Below are 13,617 nucleotides of genomic sequence, written 5' to 3'. Positions count from 1 at the left end.
AGTTGGCTAAAATCTGAGGGCCTTGTAACACTGGACGGGTCGCTGGATATAGAAAACCACAGTGTCATACATATATCAAGGTTATAGACCCCCTAGATGACACCATATTTGATCGTGACGGAGTTCGATTTTTGTGCTTATCGGACCGCAACTTCTTGGGTTCTGCCTCCTGTCCTTTACACAAAATGTGAAATATCTGTAAAGTGGGTAGAATTTTAGTCCGATTTAGATCAAACTTAAAATATTTATTAAAGGAGCTAAATCTTTAACTGTATATTGTGCATAATATTCATTACAGGAGCTAAATCTCTAACTGTATATTGTCCATAATATTCGAAATAAAAACAAATAATTGGAATTGAGTATTGCCATTGCAATCATAAGTGATGCTGTTATCCTGCCGTGAAAATATGGGATTCTAGTATCCAATATTTAAGCCACAATGGACATTTTATCAGTACTCGAGTCGTGTACTCTATTCTGTCGGGCGCCATTTGTAATAAACAAAGACAAATATATCCTACAAGACAATGTAGAAGAAATTAGTAATGGCTGATTCACAAACGACAAAATCATAATTAAAAAACGTGTGTAATGGACTTAGTAGATGGAAAAAAATGAAATGAAACGAAATGGGGTTTAACGTCCTACTGTTCTGCTCCTAAACTGGGCTAATGAAGACGGGCAAACACCAAACAGTGTGCTATGAGGGAAATTTTGCCCGGACTGCGGCACTATGGCCTACTCTTATATCGAATTCCAACTGCCAAGAGATCTTTTACGTGCACGCCAATATGTACACGGGACCTTGGTTTTCCGTCCACCCGAACGACTAGACAGCTGTCCTTGTCAGACCCCCCGTCCTGCATCACTGACAAGGGGAAATCACGCCGGAAAATCTGGATGAACTTCCTCGGTCAATTCAGGGATCGAACACCCGACCTCCCGGCTAGCGAGCCAGCGTCTTACCCATTTAGCCACGTGATCCCCGAGTAGATGGAAAAGACTGCCGTTCAATTTCGACTGTTCCGGTATTGCGCCGAATTTAACTGACTAGACCTTACAATATTATTTTTTTAAAAAATGAATATAAATAACTTTATATTCATTCATATCACATCAATATGTGCCTATAAACCAATTTGCGTTTTCGCCTATTTCAAGGTACAAAAGTACAGAGCCATGCGCCCTTTAAGTATCAAATTATATAAGAGTTGTGGTTAGTGCGAATCAAACCGTAACGTCCCGTGTTATAGCCCCGGTTTGGTGTGAACCATTGAGTACTTATGGGGATAAACCCCATCAGTTCTCAGCATCGCCCATCAACAACAGCATGCTATAGCAGGTTAAATTAACTGCGAATCCCAGTCCTAGGTTCTGTGTCCGATGGATTACGCCATCAGGAACAGTCTGTCAGAAAATGTTTACGGAAAATGAACTGAAAGATACAGTTCAATCAAAATGTGTAGAAATAATCTTAGAAGAGAAACGAAATTCGATTTCTGGGCGGAGAGAGAGAGAGAGAGAGGGGGAGAGAGAGATGGTGGTTGTAAATTGATCAAACAAGTTCATTAAATTTAATGAGATAAGCATAGTCAATGTTTTGACGATCACAGGTGGTCAATACCCATGGGGCATTCAAGCTACCTTAGATCTATGAGTCTTACTCTCATCTGCTCTATAAGAGTTCGATTTTGCATTTTATATATCATAGCTGCTTACATATGTTACAATGCATAAAAGAATAAAGTCATTCTCTCAAACCTCATTCAGCCAGACTCGCTGGGCGAGTCTGCTGATAGAAATTGCTACATCTTTTCCCTTCCAGAACCTGTCTGCGGATCGACTAGGCAAACAGATGGTAATCTCTCCGGAATCCAATGGAATCTGGCTAAAAAGTTTGCCACGATTTCTTTTATAGAACCTATAAACAACACGCACAAAACTAGTGTATTTATGACCCTGAACCTGTGCCACTACTAATATGATTGGTCCCTTAAACCAAATGATGCAATAGGTAAATTTCCAATCACATGTAATTTTGTTGACACACAAAACCAGCTATGTTTTGGCTCTAACACTCTTTTTATGTGTCCATCTGTCACTCACTCGCTAACTTGATTAAAGTACAAACATGCGAATCCACTAACTGGCCAGAGATATTAATTAATACAATATAATGCTATCATTAATTATAAGAGCAAACATTCTAGCAATATTAATCCACCTAGGGCTCTTTAGAAGTGGGAGAAAAGCCACGAGGTTGGACAGGCGGCCCTTCCCCTTGTCACATACAAGCGGGGAATCGAACCCACGCCACTTGACTCAATGACAGACCGTCTGATCCAAGGCGCACGCATTAAGCCCCCCCCCACCCCGATTTCTTGGTGGAAAAATCGCTTGGTAACAGATGGGGAAAATGTTGACCAATCGTTTTTACGGAAATACATAATTGAAATTCTTTAAGAGATGGGCCCGATAATTTAGAGTGAAATTGTCCAGCATCCATATGGTAGAACATGTCAATTGTTATAACACATGACACAATAATATCAAGTTACTTATTGATTTCAGCGACGTTGTTAATAATATATAGGTTTGATACTATTGGAATTATTCCACTTCAAATGCTGTACTCAGTTTGTTTAATGGGCCACCAGATATTCTATATAAATATTTAAAATAATTTTAAAACATATTCCGTAGTTTTCGTCCTCTTGACTGTGTAGATCGATTGAAATTTTAGATGTTTAAGAATCTTTAGAATGCATTTATAACAAATTGATGGAAATCGATTGACTTATTCTTGTCACTCTTAATGGATGACGTAATGGTCTATATAATTGTTCCTTTGGAAACCCAACTTACAATAAATACGGTGTCGTCGATCGATACAAAGTGAAAATGAAATGGAGTTAAGCGTCCTACTGTTCTGTACCGATGGGGCTAGTATTAAAGACGGACATTCGCCATACAGAGTGCGTCGATTGCAATTTTTCCCGCATAGCTATTTCGAATTCCAGCTGGCAAAGTGTGTTTCTACGTACACGGGACCTAGCACTACGCTCCACGTGCTATTTCGAGTTCCAGCTGTCAAATGTTCTTTCTGTACGTACACGGGACCTGGCACTACGGCCCACGTGCAATTTCGAATTCCAGCTGTCAAATGTTCTTTCTACGTACATGGGATCTGGTACTACGTCCTGTACACCACCCACAGGGAGGAAGGACACCCGAAAATCCCAATGAACTTTCTCGTCCAAAACCGGGATCGAACAGGCTAGCGTGCCAACGCCTTACTCACTGAGCCAGCGCGGTTTCCAATGCAAAGTAGTGTAATAATACTGATTTTGTTTTCGGTTTTTCAGTAAAATAAATTATTTTACTTCTCTTACTACAATAGTGGGGCCACTCGACATTATATTACAGGCCCGGGGCTGTACAGCTTAGTGGACGCTTAGGGCTGCACCCCGCCCCACTCACCCACCCGGATTCCATTCACTTAATTTGATATGTGTTGTTTGTTTCATTGGTTTTATTTCCGTGCAATGCGGTTCTCTTACACATATGATATTGTAACAAAACTTATTAATCATTGAATTAGATATATGAATCGCTCCACACTACTGATAATTCGAGTCTTGGTCCCAGCCACAGCAGTGGATGACTCTACTTCCTTTTAGCAGGTTTTGTTACAAAAATGTTACAGGGATGTAACTTCGATTAATCTCGTCCCAAAATATATTAAATTTAGCTTAACATACAATCTACGATTTTGACAAATTCAACGGCTACTTTTTGGCGTATTTAGGACTGTTTTTGTCCTAAATTACCAAGAATACCATGCAAGTTACATGACAGAAATTGTACACTCAAACCCTCATCCTCGATTTCACGCTTTCTGTTGGGCCTTTCATTCTGCTCAGTTTTCTGTTATTTTATTTATTTTGAGATCAACGACACATCATAGCCTCGAAGAAACCATACGAGAAGTGCCAATCTATAAAGACGACTGGGGGGGGGGGGGTTACAGAATACTCTACACAGAGCCCGAAGTATACTTTACGAACAGGGGCCATAGTCACAAAAGCTTAAACTAAGATATTGTGAGGATCCTGTCTTTCCATTGGTTAGGAATTCAAATAGTAGCTCTTAGCCAATGAAAGGCCAGCATTCTTCAAATATTTTATTTCTTCCCACAAATTGTTTTTTTTTTTACAAAATTGTTCCTGTTCTATTTGACCACATTCACCTTCAGAAGAGATAAAAACAAAAGATTTTCATTTGTTGGGGATACCGTGAGTAGGTTCAACTTTAATTTGTTGGGGATATCGTAAGTCAGTCCAGCTTTAATTTGTTGGGAATACCGTAAGTCAGTCCAGCTTTAATTTGTTGGGTATACCTTAAGTCAGTCCAGCTTTCATTTGGAGACGATACAGTAAGTCCACTCCGCTTTAATTTGCTGGTTATGCCATGAGTCAGTTCAGCTTTCATTTGCTGGGTATACCATACGGTTTCAAATGATAGACATAATATTCCATCGTGAACATAGCCTTAGGTGTCATATAATGGAAGGAGACGGGGTAGTCACTCATGGTATTCTGAAAATATATAAAAACATACTCTACGTCATATATTTTAAAATCATAAAAATAACATAAAAAAAAATATAAAAAATATCAAAAATATAGAAAATATTCTATGCCATTGTAGATCCTATAATATAATAAAAAATATAAAAAATATCAGATATATCAAAACATATCTGATACAACTTATCTACGTCATAGATCGAATAGGTTACAAAACACAAATATCCATTAAATATTATAAAACAGGGCCAAATAGACACAGCATTTTAAAAGTTCCATCGGAACATCTAAGTCCGCGGTGCTGATAAGAAACGGGTTGCCTCGTTATTCGGATGGGGCGACAATTGAGGTCGATATGTGTACAGACTTCAGTGCACATAAAAGAACACGTGACCATAGTGAATAATAGATAATAGTCGTATCTTAAGAGAGAGAGAGAGAGAGAGAGAGAGGGAGAGAGAGCGGGAGAGAGAGATGGGGTTTAATGTCAACTCGACACAAACTAAGTCATTTCAGAAATAACAGTTGGTTAAATTTTGCTTCAATAATTCGCTTGCGCGTAGGGGTATTTAGCAGTATGCGGGAACCGGAGAACCCGGAGAAAACCCGCCAGGTTGGACAGGCGAACCTACTCCTTGTCACTTACCAGCTTGGGCTCGACACCACGTCACTTCACTCAATGATGACAGACCTTATTATTTGAAACGCAGGCGTTAAACCATTTTGCCACACCCACCCCGGTCCACACTACACCACGGATTGTTCGTATTGTTATAAACAATGTAACAATGTTTAATGTCTCAGCCAACACATAATTGAACCCAGGAACACCAGGCTAGTGCGCTATCACCTTACTCACTGAGCCACCGTGATCTACTTTTAAAGGAGCTAAATCGCTAACATTTGGGACCTAGAAATTCACAAAAGTGGGTCGCAACGCATATAATACTGTAATAGGAATGTATATAAACTGATTTACATTTAATGGTTTCCGTTTTTACTCCAATTTCAAATCAGTTATGTTCGGCGAAATAAGTCAGCAATCTCAATCGAGTGCAAATTTCTAGCGTCTAGTTATTCTAGTCTACATAACTCCATTTGATTTGGTGCAATGTGTCTAGCCTCGTCCCTCGAGTCTCTCAATACAACTGGGACTGAAGCGCATTATGGTACACGATTCGTGTACCAATGTTAAAAAAATTATTTTATCTTAAATATCGGATATCAGAAGCTCATCTTTTCCCGGTAAGTTTACATCATCAATGTTGATTTAAATTGACCAATAATTCGTGTTTTCGATGTCGAATATTTTGGAGGATTTTGAGTTACGGACTTAGGTCCTTTAAATAAAGCCAATTGCCCGTCAAATATATAGCTACCAGAGTACCCACCATCCAACCTGAACAATAAACATAGATAAAAAAACCCAATCTGATTAAAACACAGATCCTATTTCGTTTCGTTTTCTTATCGTTCAAAATTTCGTTTTACTTTACTACACTAGGATCTGGAAGAGTTGTTATCATTGACGTGTTCTAAATGATGTGAGGGATTTGCCAATAAAACGGTCTGTTAGGGCGAACTTTAGGGGTGAGGTGCACGGAACTGTGGGTAAACCACTAGAAACATCAATGCTGATTGGTTAATCAAATGTCTGACGTCATAGGGTCAAAAGCTGTTCGTATGACCTCTGACACGCCCTCCCAAAGCAACTGGTCATATCTGGATGTATTGTAGGCCATCGAAAGTATTAAAAAACCGGGGGGGATCACGGTGGCTAAGTGGGTAAGGCGCTGGCTCGCTAGCCTGGAGGTCGGTGGTTCGATCCCTGCATTGGCCGAGAAAGTTCATCCAGATTGTCAGTGATGCAGGACGGAGGGGCTGACAAGGACAGCTGTCTAGTCGTTCGTCTAGTCGTTCGGGTGGGACGAAAAACCGAGGTCCCGTGTACACATTGGCGTGCACGTTAAAGATCCCTTGACATTTGGAATTCGATATAAGAGTAGGCCGTAGTGCCGCTGTCCGGGCAAAATTTCCCTCATAGCACACTGTATGGCGTATGCCCGTCTTCATTAGCCCAGTTCGGAGCAAAACAGTAGGACGTTAAACCCCATTTCATTTCCTTTCATTAAAAAACCGAAACGAAATAAAGATCTGTACTTTAATCAGATTGATAAAAACCGAAAATAAAAACAAAATCGTGGAATTGCTGATTTGATTTTTGTTTTTGTATTTACCTTTTTACCACCATATTTATCATATTCTAAATACCAAGACGGGAATATCCGGTGCAACATGTCACCCGGCTTACTATAATGAAATCTACTTCTGCCAAGATCATCATGAGAACTTCCGGTTTTAACTCGAAGCGCTTCCATACATTTTCCAAAATCTAAATCTTCGAATTTTCCCTCCTTTACACACGATTTGTTGCTGAATTTACCAAATCTTCTCAGGGCTTCTTTACTTAGAACATAACCAGCACCACCGCTATAATATCCTTGTTTGATGTATGGCTTGAACCAATGTCCATAATATACCGGAAGGCTGGAATTCTTCGTCGATAAAAAATATCGAAGATTTTCCACAATGACGTAAGTGTCGTCATCGGCTTTCATGAACCAATCAGCGTCATTAAAATGGTTGCGATAAATGTACGTGAACGCCATCATTGTTTTTTCGGTAAGATGTTCACGACCCTCAGAAACATTTAATCCAATGGCGGGAAAGTTGTCATCGGTCTTGGAACTGAAGTAAAGGACCTTGTTGCATCTCTTACCCCACGTTTTCTTCACCGCATCACATTTCCAATTTAAGGTTTTCGGTGACGTCATTATCCAGCATAAAACACGAACTTCTTTTTCCAGTTTCAAAGCTTCATTGGTCCCAACTGTAAAGAAATTAACCAGAGTTATATCCCCTTAGTCCTGACGAAGTGTAGTAAACATGGAAACAGATCGGGTGAGGAGAAAGAAAGAGTTCTTAGTAAGTCATGATCAAGAAGCTTTAATGGATTGGAGACGACATAATGTGATCACAAATGAATTCATTGACGTCATATTGGTTAACCCAAAACCTTATTAAAGATACATTATGGGAGATAAGATAAAGAGCTGACCTATCTCACTATAATAGTTAAAAACTAAATAATGTAAAGGGAATATGCTGGAAATTTCAGTCAAATTGATCCTATGTGAACCGAGAATTAAACGATTGAAATTTCGGCCTAGCCTCGATCATCATTTCAAAAGTCTGCCAATTCAGCTCTTGCATAATGTATGTTTAATTGTCTATGTTGAATAAATAAAACTCTATTTTTTGCCAGCAATACGCAAAAAAAAACCCAAAAAAACAAAACAAAACATCGAAGATCCAGAACTCAACATCCATTACCTGGTTGACGTAGAAATGTCACTGGTATATAGTCTTATTTTTCCAAGTACAATATTTAATAAAGGCCCCTTTTAGACACGATCAAAGTAATTTCGTTTACCCTGTGGGATAATTCCGTCCACCTGATTCCATTGCCACATAAAGTCTGTTTATCACAATTTTTTTTTCTACGCATATAGTCGTCGCCCTTGTTCGCCCTTCCGTCCGTCCGCCCGCCCGTCAACAGATTTAGTAATCTTCCTTCTTTACAAACATAATTGATGGGCGTATCGTAAAAAGAATTAGAAAGACACTGTTTTGGATTAACCAATATGGCGTCGATGACTTCACTAAAATGACGTCATGTGCACCAACGCCATTAACGTTTGCACTCGGCAAACCTCGGCAGATTCCGGTACCCTACATCTAACCTCGGCTGTATGATAGTAATTGATATGTACCCACGCCCATACATTTGCGATGCGGCTATCGGTTTACTTTAACAGGAAAACGTGCAGCTTTTACGAAAAAAGTCCCAAAATGGCGTTTTTTGTCGAGTGTATATAACTAAACGAGCAGATATATTGTCTCAAGGCTGCTGGTTTGATCAAATTCCCTGGTAATTCCCCAAACCCAATCCCAAACCGGACGTTTGTTGATATAATACACTCTCCACAGAAATCTCCATGGGCGCAGCCATTTTTCATCCGGGACCTTTAAAATAGTTCAAATATGGCGGAATTCGTCATACAGCCGAGATTAGATGCGTAGAATCTGTCGAGGTTTGCCGAATGTAACGTTTGGGGTCGAGACCGAGACAATAAGTAATATATTGATACTGCATGAGGACGCCAGTCCGAGTGTTATTTCAATAAATTACGCATGTCGTGATAGACACAATTGAACAACTTAAAATACAGAAACTATTTCGCACGTGTATTTCGGTGAAAACGCCACGCGAGTCCAATATTTAAATAATGTACGATTGGCATGTTACCCTTGAAATAGTGATACGTCAATATCAGAGGGTGACGTCATATCTGTATTTTAATACCCCATATGGTATGTATTTCTATTGATAATTCGAATGGTTGTGGGCAGACAATCAGCCAAATTTTTGATGGTCATATACTTGGCACAAGGGAAAGCATTCTCGGGCTTAAATTAAGAACTTAGTCAAAATTGTTCGCCTTATTTTAACTAAAATATAGCTCTTTAAAAAACATCAATAAGAAACTATTTGCAAAGTTTTGTGTTCCTGGATCAAAGATTTTTTCCATCAACAGTGATTGAAAGTTGAGTAAATTCTGAACTTAAGTCTGAGAATGCTTTGTGAAGTCGGGGCAAGGAAGAATTGATGACGTCACTAATGAATTGAAGTCTTATAATAGAACAGCTGTGTACTAAAGTTGTTTATAGCGTCAACGTCATTCTATCCCGGAAGTCATTCTATCCCGGAAGTCAATAACGCTAACGACCTGATTATGCACTATTTAAGTCTAGTGGAATTCTATTGGTCACAAAATCTTTGAAGACTCTTAATTTATTCACAAATCCATTTAATGTACATGTGTGAATATTTATTGGAGTTTGAATAGGTATTGGAGTCCGAATAGAATATTATAATAAATCGTTAACAACATCTGTGAACACGACAAAAGGTTTAGACGGCTGTATTCTCACCGCTCTATGTTAAAGTCGATTCTTTGTTTGAGTTATGTTTGATTGAAAAGTTGAATTATTTAAAGTAACGATACGCCATTTGCTTTTTTCGGACAATATCAATTTATGCATGTCTGAACTCGCGCTAATATCTATGGTTTAATGGTCCGAGAGCGAGACATTAAGTAATAAAAATTATAGTGATACTGCACCGTTAGCCGAGTGTTGTTTCAATATATTACGCAATGTCTTTATCTCGAGACCATTAAACAACTTAAAATACAGACACTATCCCGCACTCGCTTTTCGATGAAATACGTTAGACGAGTCCAATGTTTCATCTAGTATAGATAATGTACGGTTGGCAAGTGACAGTTTTATTTTGATCCAACACAATTAAAGATACATTATGGAAGATTAGATAAACAGCTGGCAGTTCTCACTAAAATAGTTAAAAAACTAGATAATGTAAAGGGAATTTGCTGAAAATTTCAGTCAAATTGATCCACTCTAAACCCAGATTTTAGCGATTGAATTTTCGGCCTTGCCTCGATCTTCATTACTAAAGTCGGTACGATAAAAAACATAGTCTCGATTATCCATTTCATGATTAAATCATGAATGAAAGTTGAGCAGCAAATCGTATCCTAATCCAGTAAATATCGCAGGTTAGCGATGACATCGGTAGTTGATTAAAGTCTGGATAAGTTAATTAATGGTCAATTAATAATTTAGATAACATCTCAGGCCTAAAGAAAGACCTGCAAGGGGCAGATTTAAATGGAGAATTTTCGGCTTTGTCGGAATTGATAAAAAGAAAAGGGGTTACTCTACGAACCTATTGGCTGGACAGTTGGTCCTTTAAATTTAGCCACGATGTCGTGGTTTATGGTCTCTGCTACTATGTTATTGATCGTGTTTTTTACAACAGCTGCACGTGGTGTTGATCGTACACTCAACTGAAAGTGAAAGTAAATAAAAATAATTTTAAACACAATGTTTTCGAAATGAAATGAAATGGGTTTTAACATGTTCTACTCCGACCGGGCTAATGAAGACGGGCATACGCCATACAGTGTGATTGAGGGAAATTCGGCTCGAACAGCCGCACTACGGCCTACTTTTATATCGAATTCCAACTGTCAAGGGATCTTTTACGTGCATACCAATGTATGGACTAATTCCATCTGCCAAATGTTGTATTATGTGCACACCAACGTGTACACGGGACCTCAGTTTTTCGTCGCATCCGTTGCCACTTCAAGAAGGAACCGCGCCGGAAAATCCCAACGAATTTTCTCGGTCAACACAGGGATGGAACACGCGACCTTCGGGTCAACGAACCAGCTCCGTTACTCACTGAGTCAAAGTTGCTCCTAGATCGGCAAATGTCTTGGATGGAAATAATTTCCATGAATAAAACTTATTGTACCACGACCCCCCCCCCCCCTCCCCCATTTGACTTTTCGGGCAGAAGGGTAAAGTGAAAAAAAAAATTAATATATCATCGCTGGTTGGCCAAATAAAGTGCCTGAAATCTAATGGATCACTAATTTTACTTTTTTTTTAAATTAAATACCACGAATTTGTACTGAATTGACTATGGATTAAAACATTTTGTCTCGAGCCATTTCGAGCCCCCCACCCCCTACTTATATTTATCGGGCGGTCCTTATGCCCATGTACGTACTAAACATTAGTTTAGAGTACCGATGACTGGTACAATTTAATAATAAAAACATTCAAACCGGAGAGGGAGAGGGAGAAATGGGGTTTAACGTCCACTCGACACAGACTAGGTCATTTCGGGATTAACATATGGTTTAATTTTATTTCAATAATTCGCTTGCGCGTAGGGGTCTTTAGCAGTGGGAGGAAACCGGAGGACCCGGAGAAAATCCACAAGGCTGGGCAGGCAACCCTACTCCTTGTCACGTACAACCGGGGATTCGAAACCACGTCAGTTGACTCAATGACAGGCCTTATGATACAGCGCGCACTTGCTAACCATTCGGCCACCCCCCCCCCCCCATTCAAACCGGTCAATGGTTCATAAGTTAATGGTGTACATGGTGGCGGTGCTTGAGACTTACCTGGTCAGGTATCATCCGGGGCATGATACTTGTCGTGGACTGTGAGAAATATATAATACTTAAACATATTCCTAGAGAGAGGCCGAGGATGAATATAAAATGGTTTATCTTCTTCTTGCTCATGGTGGTAGTGGTGTTTTGTAGGCCTCCGTATCTTATTGTCTGTAAAACACTGTATCTTATTGTCCGTATCTTGTCTTGAAAAACACCGTATCTTAATGTCTGTATCTTGTTTTGTAACAAACCATGTCTTATGGTCTGTATCTTGTTTTGTTAAACACTGTGTCTTTTTGTCTGTATCTTGTCTTATTGGCTGTATCTTGTTTTATAAAACACCGTATCTTATTGTCTGTATCTTGTTTTGTAACACACACCGTATCTTATTGTCTGTATTTTGTTTTATAAAACACCATGTCTTATTGTCTGTATCTTGTTTTATAAAACACCATGTTTTATGGTCTGTATCCTGTTTTGTAAAACACCTCGTCTTATTGTCTGTATCTTGTCTTATTGTCTGTATTTTGTTTTATAAAACACCTTGTCTTATTGTCTGTATCTTGTTTTGTAAAACACCTCGTCTTATTGTCTGTATCTTGTCTTATTGTCTGTATCTTGTTTTATAAAACACCGTGTCTTATGGTCTGTATCTTGTTTTGTAAAACACCTTGTCTTATTGGCTGTATCTTGTTTTATAAAACACCGTATCTTATTGTCTGTATCTTGTCTTATTGGCGGTATCGTGTCTTATTGTCTGTATCTTGTTTTATAAAACACCTTGTCTTTTTGTCTGTATCTTGTCTTGTAAAACACCTTGTCTTATTGTCTGTATCTTGTTTACAAAGCCCCGGAGGTTGATGTATTAAAAAACACCAAAGAGCACACTGGCCCAAGATTAGATTCAATTCCCTTTACCAGTCAAGCAATATTAAAGAATCGGTAACTGTAATGACCATGAGAATGTAATTGATCTTTGTTGGGTAGTGTCCATACTTTATTAGAGTTATCCACTAGAATCTCTATACATAATCTTTGAGGAAAGATTGGTAAACAGCAATATTCAATTATTAACAGCAATACTCCATGGAACAAGCCGTGCTGCATTAACAGTTCACAATATTATTAACTTTATAAAATCAAAATGTGCACATAATTCATATTTCTAAGTGTGACAATTTGTGATTTGAAAACTTTTATACGATATATTTATAAAGCATACACACTATATATATAATCCCTGCTCATTCAACGCATGATCCAGGGACTGGAGAGAAGGCATGCTTTAGATTCTATCCTTGGTGTACACCACGGTCTCAATCTGACCAGAATAATACACTCTTAAAGTACCGGTAGTTGAAACATGGTATAATAATATTCTATGTACTGAAGTACTCTATTTAAAAGGGACGACCCGTCGATGATAAGATTATTATGTCTCGGCCAGAATAAACTCTTAAATTAGTTGACAACATGGCATAAACTCTTCTTAAACATTATTCTATGAACTGTAATACTCTTAAATTAGTTGAAAACATGGTATAACTCTTCTGAAATATTATTCTCTAAACTGTAACATTTGAAAACATGGTATAAAATCTTCTGAAACATTATTCTTTAAACTGTAACATTTGAAAACATGGTCTATACTCCCCTGAAACATTATTCTAGGAATTGACAGAATGTCTCTTTTAATAAGCAGTTATTTTAATGTTATTGATTTAGTAATAAGTCGTTTATTAAATACAAGGTAGATAAGTATTTATTGATTTATTTCCGTACATACGGCATTAAACCATTTTGGACTGAGATGAGATGAAATGAGGTTTAACGTCCTACTGTTCTGCTCCTATACTGGGCTAATGAAGACGGGCATACGCCTTACAGTGTGCTATGAGGGAAAT

At 38.5% G+C, this 13,617-nt stretch overlaps 1 protein-coding gene across 1 annotated transcript; it reads right to left on the bottom strand.

Moving 5' to 3' along the window:
- Positions 1-4,172: 4,172 nt before the first annotated feature.
- On the bottom strand, positions 4,173-13,057 carry LOC126824083 (glycoprotein-N-acetylgalactosamine 3-beta-galactosyltransferase 1). The gene is made up of 4 exons (XM_056102069.1): positions 11,720-13,057; positions 10,465-10,585; positions 6,830-7,482; positions 4,173-4,601 (listed from the first exon to the last, which is right to left on the bottom strand). The coding sequence occupies exons 1-4, from the start codon at positions 11,840-11,842 to the stop codon at positions 4,491-4,493; spliced, it is 1,008 nt and encodes a 335-aa protein (XP_055958044.1). The 5' UTR covers positions 11,843-13,057; the 3' UTR covers positions 4,173-4,490.
- Between the last annotated feature and the right edge of the window lie 560 nt (positions 13,058-13,617).

This window comes from Patella vulgata, chromosome 6 (genome assembly GCF_932274485.2).
Source record: "Patella vulgata chromosome 6, xgPatVulg1.2, whole genome shotgun sequence".
In the NCBI taxonomy this organism is placed as follows: domain Eukaryota; kingdom Metazoa; phylum Mollusca; class Gastropoda; family Patellidae; genus Patella; species Patella vulgata.
The sequence above is the reverse complement of the archived record's forward strand: the minus strand, read 5'-3'. Positions and strand labels throughout refer to the sequence as shown.